This window comes from Cariama cristata, unplaced genomic scaffold, assembly GCF_000690535.1.
Source record: "Cariama cristata isolate BGI_N322 unplaced genomic scaffold, ASM69053v1 scaffold2512, whole genome shotgun sequence".
NCBI classification, from domain to species: Eukaryota; Metazoa; Chordata; class Aves; order Cariamiformes; family Cariamidae; genus Cariama; species Cariama cristata.
In genome coordinates, this window is record NW_009604392.1 from 157,861 (window position 1) to 175,372 (window position 17,512).

At 41.1% G+C, this 17,512-nt stretch overlaps 1 protein-coding gene across 1 annotated transcript in view; it reads left to right on the forward strand.

Annotated features, from left to right (window-relative positions):
* Window positions 1-17,512, forward strand: part of PKHD1 (polycystic kidney and hepatic disease 1 (autosomal recessive)) — a gene marked incomplete at its 3' end in the record, with an annotated part of 174,336 nt that overhangs the window by 101,529 nt on the left and 55,295 nt on the right. The window contains exons 37-40 of the mRNA XM_009695590.1: window positions 10,530-10,737; window positions 11,707-11,864; window positions 13,466-13,660; window positions 14,728-14,853. Coding sequence (XP_009693892.1) covers window positions 10,530-10,737; window positions 11,707-11,864; window positions 13,466-13,660; window positions 14,728-14,853 — 687 coding nt within the window. The remainder of the gene's footprint in view (window positions 1-10,529; window positions 10,738-11,706; window positions 11,865-13,465; window positions 13,661-14,727; window positions 14,854-17,512) is intronic.

The window sequence follows — 17,512 nt, forward strand, 5'->3', positions numbered from 1 at the left end:
CCCCATCCAACCTGGCCTTGAGTACTTCCAGGGCTGGGGCAACCACAGCTTCTCTGGGCAACCTGTGCCACGACCTCACCACCCTCACTGGGGAGGATTTCTTCCTCGTATCTCATCTAAATCTTCCCTTTTCCAGTTTAAAGCCATTGCCCCTCGTCCTATCACCCCATGCCCTTGTAAAGTTTACATTAATAGGACATTATAGAGGCAATTCTGCACTTCTTTTGTCCCAGACTTCTCTGCAACCAAAACAATCTTATACATTTTCAGAGTTAGCTCAGAAAAAAAGTATTTTTTATCAGTTGAACCAATTATTAATTTTAATAACTTTTAATCAATAATAAACCACAATATATTTGTGAGCTGTGCACTGCGCTCTACTGAGCCTGTGCATTCCTCAAGAGATCAAACGTTTAATCAAATGCTTCTTGCTTTTCCTCCATTAAGCAGTATTATGTATCTGTGCTGAGTTTGAGATTAAGAGATCATAGACAACATGAGAGAATTTGTTCTGCTTTACTCACATATTAAAAAGAAAACTTTCCCAGGGGGAAAAAAAAAAGAAAAAAAAAAAACTGTAGCAGGGGGATTCAAGATAGAGTGCAGAGATCTGCAAGAGATAAGATGTGCTTTTTTACATTACTGGAATGTTCATCCATTATATACATGTTATTTCCACTAACTGAAGCCATTGATTTGCACACCTCTGTCACACCGTGAGTTCAGATCCTTTTTCCCTTTCTGGGGTTGCTTCCATAGTTTGGTTTTCCTTAGATGCTATTTATTCTGTGTGGTGGTTGCAGGAGGCTTTTTGCCTTCCGTGACAGCATTTTTCCTTTCAAGACCTTGACTTTAACATGATGCATTGAAGCAGATGGCTCTTGAACAGAAGGCTAAGCTGCCTTGAATCCCTTTGCGTTCACTGGGGGTAAGAAACTGCACTTAGGCACTTCCCATGGAGTAACTAATGTACAATGACTTGTTCGTTCACTTTCTTATTTACAAATATAAGATGACCATTAGATTTTAAAGACCTAGCAGATGGAAGGGGAAATAACCAGAGAGCTGGGTTCAGGGAAAGCTGCTGTGTCTTTCATAGCTTGCCCTTCTTTCTGACAGAAATGTATCTATCATCTTTGATTTAAACTTAAATCAGTTGGTCTGTATTTCGGTGCCTATCTTAACAAAGAAAACATGTGATGTGAAGGGGACTGAGAGATGCACGTTAATACAGAATATTACATATACAGACTATAGCTAGTATATTAGCTTGAGCTTCTTGGCAGGGGGGAGGTCTGTGGGTTACGGCAAATGTGGAGGCTTTTTGTGGGATGAAATAATTGTCTCTTTTAAACCTTTGAATACAATATTGAAATACCCCTTCCAATTCTGGCCCCAACTGCAACTGTGAGATTGGCTGGAGGACGAGAAGTAACTAACAACAAAATCAGGGTGAATTTCCACCCCAGATGGGAGAAAGCCTGCAAAGTTTGACAAGCTGAGAAGCCTGAACCCAGATCTGGGTTTTTGCAAGGTTGCAGGCTGAACCAGGCAGGGACCCTCCGTTTGGGCTCATCTTCACTTTTCCCACGTGCCTAATTCCCTTTCATCATGTGTCGGGGATGTAGCAAACTAATCTTAGCATTTAAACGGTCATGCTGTCCCGTGTACCCACTCCTGTAGCAGACATTCCCCATCTCGTTCTGTGGCAGTGCGTGAGATTAACTGGCAATAATGCAAAATGTTAACAGCTGTGTGCAGATCGCGACGGGACCACGCAGTAGTTGACTGCTGTGTTTGAAGCTGTTTGTTCCCGGTGTCAGTCGAAAGAGGTTTTCCTTGCACGGCACCTTTGGTTGTGAGCTCTTTTCAGGCGTGGTGCGTGGGTTTTGTGTCAGGCTCGCCGGTTTATGCAAAGGCATTGCAGGAGCTGGGAAAATCTTTCTCCTTCCTTTCTGAACTGATGTGACTTAACAAAGTGACTGGGTAAACTCTGATTAAAGGAAATGCTTGGAAATGTTTGCATTTATGGGACAGCATACTAGGAAGGTACTTTTTCTGTGATGTAATGTGTCAGAAAAGAGCAACAATGAGAGTTGCCATAGACCTGTTTAATAACATAGCCCTTCCCATCTTCAGTAACATACTCCTTGCCTTCTTGAGAATGCTGTTCAAAAATATCTAGGTGGAAATGCTTTAGGTGAAAACTGTAGTTTCACAAAAGGGAAACATTCGGCAGGACTAGGTTGCTTTCAAGGATATTTCGTACTGGAGAAAATAAAAATTATTCACTTTGTCCTCTTGTTTGGATGATGTCAGATTTTTTTTCCCCACTGGGAGAGGGAAAAGATGTTTAATAATGTCGTTTTGCTTTTACCTAAACTTTCATAGTATTGGTTTTTATATTATATCTGTTTCACATCAACATTTCTACACTAGTGAAATGCAATGTTTTTACAGAATAAAAATCAAAATCCCTAAACCCCCAAAGTGACACTAGTCAAAAATGTGTAACGGTTCCAAAATAATTTTTTTGTGTAATTTTGATTCTGTGGAAGATGTCAAAGGTTTGGCCTCATTTGAATTTGGAGTGAAATCACATCTGGGTAGTTGTAGTCTTGGATTTCATCCTCCAGAACCCATTTATAATGGGGAAGCATCGCCCCTATTTCACATGAGAGGTGGAAGAAGTCAGAGAGATACTGAAGCTGTGTCTATGTTGAGCCTTGGATGAGAGGGCTGCCAAGCAGGTTAAAAGGTGATGTTAAAAATCTGAGCTGTGACTCATCTCTACATTCACAGTGCTCGAACGGAAAATAACTGCTAGAAAACCTTGCAAGTCCTGATGTTGCAGTGGCAAGCAGGGCCTAGAGCAGCACCCCAATCCCCTGCCCTGGGGGTATGCAGCATCAGACCCTCTCCATGAAGGACCTCTACCCAGAGCCAAGCACATGAAAGTGCCACAAGTGAGATGGCACATGATGGCTTCGTGCATAGGGACCTACATGAGGGGACTGACTAGGTCCAAATTTCCTGTCTTCAGTCTGCCCATTGCTTGTGTAAAGCTTCTGCCTGATGCTGCGTTTGATCCCACACGATGGGGACATCAGACAAGCTATGGTTTGAGCCCACGCTCAAACCCAGTCTAAAGTACCCAGTGTGATCCTGACCGCCCAGCACCGAGACTGCTGCAGCTTGCCTGTGCAACAGTCAAAAAGCTGATAAACTCTTGGGTGTCCTAAGGGTTAACGAGCAGTTAGTTACAAATTAGAAAGGACCTCCTATTTTACCTCAGAGCATGAATGAAAAGCTTTCTGCACTGGCTGTGACTGGAAGTAGCAGGAGAGCTGCCTGCATCTCCCCAGGAGCTGCCCACACACGGCAGTTTGTCCTGCAGGACCGTACGGGGGTGGGAAGACATCTCCCAGTTTCAGGCAGAGACATCCCTGTCTTTCTAAGATGCATAGCAGGAAAAAAAACAAACCAAACTCCTCTCATCGCAAAACAAGCTAGAAACATTGTGCAAATGCTTAGGGAATATACCTAGGACTGGAATTAATAGAGAGCAAAAGTAAGCTGGAAACAGTCAAGTTCAGAGGGCTCACGGTTCAGGAGGACGTTTTTTGTCACATATGAAAACGTAGAGAAGCAGCTGTCATTCTTCCTTTTCTGATTAAGGAAACATTTTATGGCCAGTGACTGGACCAGTCGCTACAAGAGTTGAGGTAGCAGTGAAATTGTATTTTAAAAGTCTCCATCAGATCCAAGTTCATGAAGGAATTTTTCCAGGTCCTTAATTAAGGATCTGGGACTTTAGGGTCCATTTGACCATAAAGAGCTGTAGCAGCACAGCTGTGTGCTACCCTGATTAAGGAGGATTTCTGGAAAAGATTTTTCTGTTCCTTTTAACTTAAGGAATGTTATACATTATTATTTTTATAGTGTGTTTTATTAGCTGAAGCAGCAGCAGTAAAAAGTCTCTGTCCTGGATCTAAAAATATATTTTTTAAAAGAATCTCTTTTCTGAAGCACCCGTTTCCAATGGCTGTATTGCCATTTATCACTTTGACATTTGGAAATTTTAAGAATGGCCAAGCTAAGTTTGAGTAGGCAGTGCAATTTGGATAGGGAAAAGGGAATAGTAAGGGATTATGACAGTGGAGAGGAAGCTGGATTCCTTAGGCAGTCTGACACCTGAAATGCTGCAGTAAATTGTGTTGTGTTTTATTTCCGGAGACTATATGGTGGTGGTTTTTTTCTTTTTTTTTTTTTTTTTTTTTTTTAAAATCATAACTGTAATCTATTGAATTATATTTTTAACTCTGTCTCTTGCAAAATTCTTTGCTTTCTGGGGAATGTAAACTGCTTGTTTCTTTTTGTTTTGTTCATGGGAGTTGAAAGATCTTATTGTCATTTACACTAAAGATTTACAATGTAGCTGCAACAGATTGACAGATTATCTGCAGTATAACTTGTATAGTGGCAGTAAGTAGATTGTGTGTCTGAGCCCTGCAGTTCTTGTAAATTCCTTTTGTGGTATAAAAGGATCTCATTACTTCAACTTTAAAGTGCAAATAAACTGTCAAAAAGTGTAAAAGAACTTTATAGTTTGTCAGCACTACAAACAAGCTGTGTGTTCATAACCCAAGTTAATTAATTTGTGGTAAATAAGAGTGAAAGTGAGATGCAGCAGGTTGCTGGCCCTGTGAAGTCAGAGGAGAAGGGTTCAAAGCCTGCTGTCCCACACCAGAAAAGGAAAATTGTTTAAAACGTTTAAATAACTTTTGGGAGAAAGACCGTGGTGTCCTGGCAGAGAGTAGAAGGTGACTCAGGGGCTATGACCTCCTTTTTTGGTTTTGATCTGCTTCTCAGACCAGGGCAAATTAGCCACTTTTCAGTTTATCTGTTTGAACTGACTCAGTTTCCCTTTTTTTGTAAAATGGTACCAGGCACTCACATAGATGCAATTCAGCCACCTGACTCTGGAGCTAATATCTGAACAGTGAGGAGTGACCAAGAATGCTAACTAGAGTTTAAGTGTTGGTTCTTAGATGTGTTAGATTATTCCTAGCTGGAATAGGAGGCTTCCTTTTTGAGAAACCGGGCTGGCTCAGAGGAAACTCACTTCCCAGCTTTATCCCAGATGCTTGTGTAACCCCGAACAAGCCACTTTTAACCCTTCTTCATCTCCTCCACACCTTCATTTGTGTACAATGAAATCAATAACTTTATCTTGCAGGGGCCTCAGCTGTGTTTGTATGGAGTGAAGCACCTGGCCATAGGCTCCTCAAGTCAATGAGCGCCGAAGTAGGACTTGTCTAGATCCAGCAGAGAGATTCCCGTGAGGTCTGGCCCTGGCTATCAGCATGTGCAGAGTATCTAGCATGGTGGGTCTTACTTTAATACAAATAATAGATTACAAACTATGCACCTCCTTTGGTGACTGATGTTAATCCAAGTTTCTCTTCTGGTGGAAGCTGGAAGACATTTTAAGGCAGTGGGTAAGAGTTTTTTTCATAATTGTACAAGGAATGGGTAAAATGAACACTTTAACAGAAACTTTAAAGGAGGTGTTTTGTCTGAAGCAAATTTTCCCACTAGGATGAGGAGCGGGATCTGGAGCAGCCTTTCTCAGTTGAGATCAATGCCACTGCTTTTTTGTCTCTCCTTCTCTCCCTTTCTGCTCTGGAGTGCTGAGAGGCTTGCAGAAAATTTGGATGTGTGCTTAGAGTTATAAACGAGAGGAGAGAATCAGTGATCAGGGGAGCACAGGCCTATGTGTCCTTTCAGGTCCGAGGAAACTTGCAGCCTTGGGGGGGGCAGCCACTGGTCAGGGCAGCTGGAGTTTCCAAGGTTCCTTGGCCACCAAATTGCTTCTGAGTCACTTTGGGGCAATCCAAATTCCCTGAATTAGGAGACAACTCTCCTGTGCCTGTGGTGGGACAGAGAAGCTCCTCCAGAAGGTGTTTCAGAATGTGTACACTCCTCAGGAGCCTATTTTTCCCATTGACTATAGGACTTGTCTCCTAATTAATTAGCTTACAGCTGCCTCTCCCTACCCTGTAGTCATTTTTTTCAAAATCCTCTATTTCAGCGTTTCCAGTTGTCGCAGCTTTTGCTTTCAAAGCTGAGTGGTCAGAGATAGCTATCCAACACCCAGTTTAGATTTTCAACACCCACTGAGTCACCCAATGTACTCCTGGAAGAGGAAATGATATTGCTATCTTTTGTGAGTGAAGGATTGTAAATAATGACCTAATCTATCTAAACCTACAACACTCAGATAGAATCCACACTTCGCTTATTGTAGGCAGACTTTCTTGTAACCCTGGAGATAAGTATACCCTGACATACCTTGCTGACTTTGCTGAATTTTGGTGTGATTCTGAGACATTTCTGTAAAGGTCAAATTCTCATCTCTGGTTGAACTACTTAGGACTAGGTGAAATCAGTTAGTGAAGTCATATAGCATCCTACATAGATTTATGAAGTATTTTGCGGTAGGAGTTTTAAGAAATTAAATTTATACTATTTTTCTTCTTTTCTACTTGAAATAGGAAAGAGAGTGGCATTGTACGCACCAGAATTGCCTTGTTCTTAATAATTTTGCCATGTTTATACAAGACTGCATCTTCACATCATGCTTCCAACAGGATGCCTAAACCAGGGTCCTGGTGCCAAAATGTTCCTTACGGTACAATTTGTGATTAATTCACTTTGGAATTTGCTTTCAAGTCTCTTGCATTTCTAAGTTGCTATTCGGTAACAGAGTTGTGGTCTTCTCAGTATTTAAGGGTCTTCCTGTCAAGTCATTTAGTAAAATGTTCAACTCTTGCTTTGCCTGCAATAACATTTTGAGTCTAAAGGCTCTGTCCTGTCCCTTTAACATAAAGGCACTTCTGCTCTAGATCTCAAGATGTGTTTTTTTTTCCAGTCTGAGCTTAGTTAATTATTAAAAATTAGTTCAATAATTAAGGAGTTATACAGATTCATCTATTTTTCAGCACTTTTGAGTGTTTCTGCTTGCAGTACTTTTTTTGGGAAGAAATAATTTAAATATACCACAGCTTTTGGTCTTTTAAACCTTCTACTCTCAAACAAGTCATTTATTTACCTGTTGCATGGCCCAGACCCAATCACAGAAGGTTATTTTATGAACCCTGCATGTTTTCTCTGAAATAAGATTTTTTTTTTCAAGAAGAAACAAGAAATAGGGCTCTGGGCCTCCAAAGGGTATTTCTGCTGACAGACTGCAGAGACAGGGATCTTTATTCCAGGGAACTCCCTTTAGCTATTCCTGATCTTTGTAGAGATTTCATTTGTTCTTTGAAGGAGAGAAGATGTCTGGGAATGAAAGTTGTGTCCCAGCTGGGGAGCATTCTCTCCTGAGATGTTCATCAGCACACTTCACCTCTCTGTTTAAAAGCTGGTGTATCCTATCCAGTCAACCCAACCCCTGGTAGGTGAGCACAGGTCTGGAAACTTTTTAAAGATGGAGAAATTTAATTTGGCTCTCTGCTAGATATTTGGCTGTTCAGTTACCTGAGTGTTAATATAAAGGACCATCTCAGACACCCTGAATGGTATCTAAGGTATCTACGTGGGTCTGGCAGATAGGACATGGGACTTTTATCAGACCCATGTCTTTCTGGAAAAACAGCTGGAGGCCAATCGTACATCCAAAATGACATATTTAGGCACCTGAAACCAACCCAGAGTGTCCAAACTAAGTCAAGTCAACTGCAGACACCAGTGGTGATAGTGTTTAAGGGACTTGGTGGATGTTGTGCTCTTTTTCAAGCTATCTTTATCTAAATCTGTTTGATACTGAAGTTGGAGAACATGGATGTCACAGGCTTTCCTATAATTTGAACTATGTGAAATACAGATAGGTCACAGTGTTAACTTACTTTCAAAAAAAAGTGAAATTTTAGGGTTACCAGCTGTAAAGTTTTTCTAGAAAGGAGAATAGGTGATTTTAAACAGCAGTGGATGATGACTGCCTGAGGAACAGTGTAGTACATTTCTGTGTGGGTGTATGGAGGACTCCCATCAAAACCATATGGCTAGGCATACGTTATAGTTAAGGCAAACAAGCCTCAGTTATGGTCCCTCCTTGGTGAACTGACCAGAAAAGCATCACTGACCAAATCCTGTGTGTCACCTGTGCTGCTTAGAGGAGAATCTGACCTGTAGGTGTTGTTATATGTGGGAATATAAATGGGAAGCAATGAAAGCAGATTCTGCTAGACATTTTTTTTTTCCCTAATGAAAATATAATAAAAGTATTGGAAATTGGAAGCAGATCTTACACATACAAAGAAATATCCCACTCCACCTAAATCGTTAGGAAAAAGGTAAAACAAACTGTGAAATGGGAGACAGAAAGGGAGGCTGAGAGAGAACAGTTAGAAGTCAAAATGGAAAAAGGAAAAAAAAAAAGGAGGGAAGTAGGGAAGTTTGGATACCTTGAATACTCTTCTTTTAGAAGAAAAAAAAAAAAATTGAGAAAATTTTCCTTAAAAATTTTGGTTTCAGAGCTTGAAAGTGGAAAGCAGCCTGAAACAAGCCTTTTCCATTAGAGCATATTTTGAATGCAGAATGGTGTTTTGCACCTCTTAATGACAAGAGTTGTTGCCCAGCAGTTTTGCTGTACTATGTATGTGACAGATGTACACAATGGGAGTCAGTTGTGTGTCTGGCCACAGATGCACACAAACACACATTAACACATGCACACAAATCAGTACTATAAACAAAATGTCCAGAGCTGGAGAAAAATTGTATACTGTTCAACATGCAAATGGCTGCTGTCTGTCATTTGCTTTTATGTGAGTCCTAAAAATTCACGAGGATCACTCAATGAAAAAAGGTAAGTGTATAAAGACGATGAGACTGCTGCTTGTAAAAGAATGGATGTAGGCTGACATCAAGAGGGTTTTTTTGAGCTGGCTAAAGCTGTGCTGAGGATGAGGTCTCATGGGGAAATTCTTTGATGTCTGTGCTCATGAACAGTGCAAGGTGGGCTTTGGCTACGTCTGCATTAGAAAACCGTGTGGCCCAATAGAAGCAGATCTGTAGAGTGAGTGATGTAGCTACTGAGGATGCAGGGTCCACACTGTATGTGTTTTGGGGACTACTATAGAGTCGTTCTGGTCTGATTTCATTAGCGTCTGAAATGTACTATATGTCCTGCTTGATTACAGCTTCTGCAGTAGTTTCACCTGAAGGAAATCCATTTGATGCATTTCAAAACAGTTCTATGATATGAACTGAAGCACATTAAGTGAAGGATGTCTGGGAGATTTGCTTAGCTGTAAGTTGAGAAATTTCAAGTCTGATTTAAGAAAAAAGAAAAGATAATAAGTGAGAAGTATCTCAGCCAGGTTTAAATGCCCATCATTGACACACAGAACAGGTGCTCAAATATACTTCAAGATGACAGAGTATAAAAACTTGATTCTTCCTTCTTTCATTTTTCTGTGAATTTATTGACTTGGAGGTGCTACTCCTTATTTCCATCTTCCTTATGGAAAAAATTGGGACACGGGAGTATAAGCATCGAGAAAGTGAAACAGGATATGGAGAGAGAGAAGTTTGCTTAAAATCATTTGAAAATGATTTATTGGATGCAACCTCTACTCTCAGTGATTTCTGGTGTTATTACTTTCCTATAGTACAACCAGGGAGGACAGTAACTTGCTGTGGGCAAAAGGTAAATTATGATCTATTGCAAAGGAGGGAAGGAAAAACACAGTAATGGTGGGTGCGCAAGGCACATACTCTCCCTTGATGGTGTTCAGTGTGTTGGATCTCACGGGTCCAATCTACTCCAAAGCTTGCTAGGGAAAAAGAAATGTCAAGAGTTAAAGCAAACTTCATGGAGGGAAGAAAGGAAGATGAAATGGCAAGGTGTTTCGTTGCTGGGCTTTGTTGTACACAGACTTGGTAGTATGTCCACCAAAGAGGAGAGAATTTAGGAAACTGTAGTTGCAACCTTGATATTGCTTTCCAGTGGTGGCCTAAAGTTGTGGATGCATGGGACTTTTCTTCATCTTGCAGTTGTGCTGACCTGTGCATTCACACTGCTTGCCAAACCTATATCCCATCCCCATCCTCAGGGATGTTACGTGGCCTTCACCTCACCCTCACCTTAACGTTGAAAATATGTTTTCAGGTCTAACCAGACTAAGACCTCACCAAGAATATGTTTCAGCAGTGTTTTCTGAGATTCAAATTTTCTGGGAAAATTCCCCAAAGTTACAGCATTTAAAATAGTATATGATGATATCTCTGCTTTTGGATGAAAAAGGCTGAGGCAAATTCTTTCCACATGAAACGTTTCCTTTTTTTAAAAAAAGAAACATATTGGATTTTTGACGGTTTTACTCTCTCCTACACAGCATCAGAAAGAAATGAATGACTACGGGCTGATCCAAGTGAGGCAGTGTTTTCTAAGCATGCTCCTCCTGCTTTTTTATGTCTATTGACTTGTTTATTAATTTTTTTTTTTTTTTTTTTTTTTTCAGGCTGGATGCCGAAAGTAGCTTTCACACACTTGAAATTGTCAGCTTATGCTAATGACACACGAGTAGTGCTCCAGCAACCTGTTGACTGGCAACCTGGTGATGAAATCGTGGTGGGAAGGACAGGACTTGGAGATGCACAGCAGCAAGAGGAAACAGCTGTTATTGAGTCTGTGAACAACACAGAGCTGTACCTTAGATCACCTCTCAGGTATCCTATCAAGGGCCAAGGAGATTTCTAGAGTAGAGAGCTAAACCAGGGGAAAATTTGGTCAAAGTGAGGATTTGATGTTTCCTGTGGGACATAATAACTATATAAATCCCTTTAACAAAGGTGGTCAGAGATATTTCGGTTCCTTGCTCCCCCTAAAGCTAGTGGATGTTCAGTCCTGAATGTTTCTGACTATGTTTAAATTCTGTATCATAACCATGAACTCAGAAAACCTTTGAAGCAGAAAACACTGATGGCCAGTACAGTCCAGCAGCCTCAGCATGGGTTGAAAAAGAAATTTCCTGCATAGTTAACTCCTTGAGAAAGTGCATTTTTGACACAAAAAGTGTCTGACTTCTGTGAAAACAAAACAAAAAACTTCCCTTCTTTACTGATTTATGTAAAACGATTAACAACACACTCAAAGTGAATTTCTTCAGTTTCAAAATACTGCTTCTGTGTTTCCAGTAAGTGGTAGTTTCACTGCCTTATGCTCTCTTCATCATCTGTGCATGGAGATCTTGGACAAACTGTACTTTTTAACATCATCACCTGGACCCCCAGTGTTGAAATGTATTATCTATTTGGGAGGCAACCCTGCTCCAATGCCCAGGAAGATTAATGGTATCATTTTCACAAATACCTGGGGCTTAAGGGAGAAGGTACTGATGGTTTTCACCCAAATATGTTTTGGGAAGAAAATTCAAAGGCTTAAATATATTGTAAACATATATAATCTAAGGAAAATTTGTGAGCTTAAGAGACAAAAAGATGAAACCAAACCAGCCAAGGAAAAAATATATCTAGCCCATATACACAGACGCATTGGATGTGCCACTGTCCGTAGTGAGAAGAGGACTGGAACCAGTTCTGAATTTGAGCAATTGTGGTCATAAGCTTAGGGTAAGCATAATTCTTGCCATCTGGCAGGTGCAGATGCTTTTGTGCCTTTTTTGTGTCTTTCCTTAGGTACTCCCACAGTGTTGGAGAGGGATGGGTGAATGGCCGAGGCCTGCCTTTGAGTGCTGTGGTGGCACTTATTAGCCGAAGGGTTGTTGTTCAAGGAAATGTCACGATGGAGAGGATGTCACACCTCAGAGAGTGTGTAAAAGCAGGTGTTACAAGAGGTGAGGAGGTCTTTTCTCACAGAAATGTACTGAGGAGGAAAATTTCTCCATTAAAATCATGTTGTGGTATCATTGTGTATTAGAACTCTGTCTTAATAGGATAACTTTGAGACATATCAATGCCAGGAAAGCGAGTTTATCTTTCCAAACATTGCTTGACATTGAAGTGTGAATTCTTGGGAGTTGAACTGTGTTTCATTGTAATATCTCAGATGTATTATTTTCACACTGTTGTTTCAAGCCATCTTGGGAAAGACCCTTTAGTTTTGCCTGAGCCTAAGGGTGTAGAAAAGAAAGTATCTTCTGAAAAAAATCTTTCAATGTACATAATATATTAAATTTTTAATTATGTTTACTATTTAGTCACTTTAAGAAGAAGGAAAAACAAAAGAGTCCGATGCTGTTTGTACTCTTTAGTTCGAAATATTGAGACATTGTTCAGTGTTTAGAGATACCAAGAAAAAATAACAGGTGATGGTTTCTTGTAGCATATAGTAACACTGGTGAAACAATGTCGGGTATCTCAGTTCTCCTTTAGTTTTACCTGTATGAAACACCATTAAATTTGACAGGTGGCTTCCTGACTTACACCAGCTGATGAGGAAACAGAATCAGACACAGTGATTATAATTTGAGGAGAGTGAGGTTATCTGGCAACCCAGGTGTAAGGTTTCCTTTAAAAATAAAATGCCTTGGGCTTTCAGACCGTGACACAAGACTTCATTTGATATCCAACAGCCAGCTGCTTATATTACTCATGGATTTATGGTCCATTTTCTGTGGAACTCATAAATATAGTCTCTGAAATGTGCTAACCGTTTGAGGGTTTTATTTGAGTTAAAGGATAGGAGGATTTCTCAGAGGAGTCACCAGAAGATGAGTGAGCAGTGGTTTTTGTGGTTAATTTACCTTCTCTAAAAGAAAAGTGAGCATTACTGAGCACAAGCAGGCAGTGCTGGAATTTGAGATCCCCTGTGCACCTCCACTGAACAAACCCAAGTTTCGTAGCCTAAATCCCCTCGTACCAAATATCCTAAGCACAGACCTGTAGAAGGATGTCTTTCAGGAATGTCGATGCCTTGCCCAGACCTGTGATTTACTTTCCTTGTCTTCAGACTGTGGGTCATAACGGTTCCCCATCCATATGCAGGGAAAGTTAGGAGAGGAAGAATTTTAAAGAAATTTCAAAATGTTCTCATTTCAGTTTAGTTCAGTACATCCATGCCCAATCCCCTTTTCAAGAACCTCACCCAAGGTAAATCAATGTCAAATCCATCTTCCCCATGCATAAGACTATTTAGAATTGAACAGAAGGAATTTTCCAAGGCATAAAACTACCACAGCTTCCTGTTGATTTTAATATCTGTTCCTCTAAAAATGTCCAGACTTTTAGGGAAGGAACCATGAGAGTATTTAGAGGGAGTATCAAATATGCTTGCCTGTGGCTCTCTGTCTTTGGGCCCATGTTTAAGATCGCTGCTGGAGATAGAGTCTCACTGGGTCATTGTGGTGGATCTCATGATGTTGCTTGGGGAACTCTGCACATCCCATGGTCACTATGGAGAAATGACACTGACAGCTCCCACCGGGTTCTATTCTAGGTGGATCCAAGTGTCTGTACAAGCGAAGTGAGAGGCAGCTGGGGTCTCGGGACCTGGGGGCCATCGTGGTTGTGGAGGCCTTCCAGGGAGAGGCGAGTCGGCTTTGGGTGGAGGGAGTCCAATTCCGCCACATGGGCCAAGCGTTTCGGCAGCACTGCAGTGCCCTGACTGTTGCTGGCAATGCATGGATGGCAGGTGAGATGGCTGCACTGGAGGTGGGCCTGAATGATCTCAAATGTCCACCTTTTCCTGCCCAAAACTGGGGCAGAAGTCCTCAAAAGCTGCTCGGCTCTTGGGTTAGTTGACAAATTGAATTGGTAAACATGAGAAAACCTCACCTGTAGTCTAAGCCCAAGTGAAACTTGATGGAGTGCTTTAAGTTGCTTTAGTTCCTTTGCATCTCTGGACAGCTTCTTCCTAAAATAATTTTATTTTTATGCCACATTTCTGAGTTGGCGTGCTGCTTCTAACTTTGGAAATGGATGCACTAATATAGCGTCAGGGAGCCCAGAGCTGGCTCAGGGCTCTATGGTAGCATAGGTCAAAATTTAATTCCAGCACCCGAAGGTTAAGGAATGTATTAAGTTCTTTTGATTTTGTCACTGATAAGTGCAAAATTCATCTCGGTGGAAGTGGCAGTGGGAGCTCTGAAGACTGGTGGTGATACGAGCAGGTTAGGTGGGCTCAAATAATGTTTTAAGGGTACTAGATGGTACTTTCCCTTCCAGCTAACCCACACTTCTGCCTTTCCTATACCATCTTCATCACCGAGTGAGGATCTAGGCTTCCTGGTGGCAGAAGGCAGCACTGGCCGTGATCCTGGAGTACAGCAGGCAGGTCACCATGCCTGGGTAGACCAGGTGTACAAGAGACCTGCCCTGTCCTCACTACCATTCTGAAACATTCCTCGTCTCCTTCAGACCCACTTCAATCACCCAACTCCCTGAGCTTGACATATTTCACTCTTGGGATCTTCCCCTATCCTTTCACCGGATCTTCTCCTCGTTCCTCACCATAGTGGACCACCTCCATTGAACCATTTCTGCACTTAGGCCCCCCCTTTCCTACTGTGCCCATCTCAGCAATGCTACCTATTGGCAAAGATCTGTCAGGTGAGTAAGGGTGGGCAGCTGCAAATGAGCAGTCTCATGGGACCCAAAAGGGTTAATTGCATGGTAACATATGATGAGGGACTAATATAAAACTCTCCCAACCTTCAAGCTATTGTGTGCTTTTTGCTCACAGCACTCATTTCTTTCTAGACTCTTACATACGTGGCTGTTGTGTTTTGGACTCCTTTGGCCAAGGACTCCGTCTGACCGGGATCTCAAACCTTAGTGTGGAGGGTAATGTTTTCCATAACATTTCAGGCCATGGGCTTCTATTGGGTAAGTGAAGCAGGAAAATATCTATCCTACATGTAACAGTAACATGTGCTGATTACCATTTGCATGAAAATGCCCTTGGAGGAAAGAATGGCAGATCCTTAACTGCACCATGAGAACTTTAATCACATCTTCTACATTTTCTGGTACCAGTGAATCTGGAATAAAGCTCCTACTATTCCACATGCAGCTATTTCCATTTGACCGTACAGTCTCTGTTTCTTCAGGTCAGTCTTCACTTGATCTGGATCCCTTTTTTTTTCAGTGTACAACTGGAAGGAGATTTTTTTTTTTTAGGAGATTGATTTATCTGCCTTTGGAAGAGCACCATTATGCAATATTTAAGACCACAGTTCAGCAAAGCATTTAAAAGCATACTTACCTTTAACTTCAGTCATTTGACATCAAAGATAACGCAGTGAAAGCATATGTTAAAAGTTAAGCAGAGGATTTAGCACTTAAATAAATTGGAGCTTGGAGCAACAAAAATGTTAAACAACAAAATATTTCTCCTAACTAACCATCAGGAGACTGACTTGCAGCATCTTCTGCTGGGATCTCATGTTGCCTGAATACCTAAAGATGTAGCTCAATTTTTCTTTTCCATCAGAGTTGGGATAAAAATGACCAATTTCAAGATAAGCAGAGGGGAAAAAACAAGCTTTCAGTCCTGATCCTGCAGTTCCACACACAGAGTGAGTCCCTATGCCAAGTCCTGTATATAAACATAATGAGAAGTGATAGATTACAGTTTAAACAGAGAAGACTATAAAACGAGAGTGATTGTACACATCTTACAGATGAAGAGAGCTAGCTCAGAGAGATGCAACGACTTGCCCAAGGTGATGTACAGAGCTCCTGTGGCCATGGGGAAGCAGAACAAGATCTCCAACCTGCTGGCATGCCTTGGCTCACTCATGCTGGGACATGTGTCTGAGTCAAAGGACTCTGGGCTGAGCTGAACGTTTCCACTGAAGTTTTAGCCTGAATACACCTTATCCCCAAGATGCCTTTAATGGCTTCAGTGTCAGCAGCTCCAGAGGGTCTGATGGATGAATTTATATATCATTTTGTTGCCTGTGAAGGAATATTTATTATAGCTGGCTATTTGTAGCTCCAGAATTGGACTCCCTCAGTGATTTCATCTAAAACCCTTATTTTCAGGGGGTTTGCAAGACAGTCATAAAAAGTCGCTCTGGGCTTAAAATTAATTGACACACCAGGTTTCAGCTTGGTAGCCAAGACCTTTTATGCCACCTCGAAAACCTATATGGCTGTCAAAAGGACTGCTTTAGGATCCTGTTCATGCTCTGGTGGTGGCATTGTTTATAGTAAATATAGCCTGGAAAGAAATATTTCCTAAATGGATCTTGTTCCAAAAATGGAGAAAGGCTCAAAAGACTGAAAGGAAGGCCAAAAATAATTACTGCTATCCCCAAAACCAAAGGACATAGGTTTTCCTGTGAACTAGCTTGCATTTGGGGGAGTAATGATTAGGGAAGGGATCTGTATTTGGAACAGAACTTGAGCAGGTATACTTGAAGATAATTGTTTATGTTCAATAAACAAAACTAAATAGATTTAATTTGCTCCTAATGTGGGCCAAACAGGGATGGTCCACTTTGTATTCTGCTTCCAAAACACCAGAGTGGGGAGACGTATGCTGATGTGTCCTTGTTTGGATTTGAAATGTATGGGACTGTCCACTTTTGTCACTGGGAGGCACATTTCTTTATGATGTAGTTTAAAAAGATTTTTTTTTTCCTTCCTACTTCAATACTGTTACTAGATCTCTGGCACTCCATGACTCTGAGTTGTGTGATCAGTTGGCTGACTGACTTTTCCTTTTTTTTTCTCATACTTTGTTGCTTAGGGGAGCAAACCCCCCACTTTGTGCAGAGTTGCACCAGGTGTTTTTAAGTCTATTTAGAAATTTTCTTACATGTGAGTAGGGCAGGGGATGGAGACACAGGAGATAGATGGTACTTTGAATTCTAGTACTGCCGGAAGCATGCCTGTGTGTGCATAGATGAACTACTTCCCCACTCTGGATCTTTCTTTTTCCAACTATAAATGTGCTTTATAATATAGCTTTTATTAATTTTTTCCATAAGTTTGCTGTACAGTATGGCTGGTGTTATATCCATATATAACACCTGGTACAGGGCCTTGTGCATGCTGAATTGTAGAATCATATTGCCTCTTTGTAGAATATATATTGCAGTATTCCTTTCCCTGATTGTTTTTATCTCATTAGAGTGTAAGTTCTTTGTGACAGAAACTGTTTTTTTATCATATTTACAATGTTGATCGGATCTTGCTTATGGCCCCCTGACATTTCTGAAGCACACAGTGTTTCCCTTTCCATGCTCTGCAAGACTGCATTGAGCAGTCATGGCAGTCGTTGACCATCTCACAGCCATCTTCCGCTGTCTGTTAAACACAGGTTTCTAAGTGCTTTTCAAACAGTGATTTATCCACAGACAGTTAGCAGAGAAAGCTAACTCCCAGATGGGCCATGCCAGCAAAGCAGGCAGGGCAAACCTCAGCCATTTCTACAACTTGCATAATAGACAGTTTCCAGCTATATGTACATTTTCGGTTCTTTTTTCTTTTTTCTTTCTTTTAATATTTTTTCTTTATTTTTCTTTTTTTTTTTTTT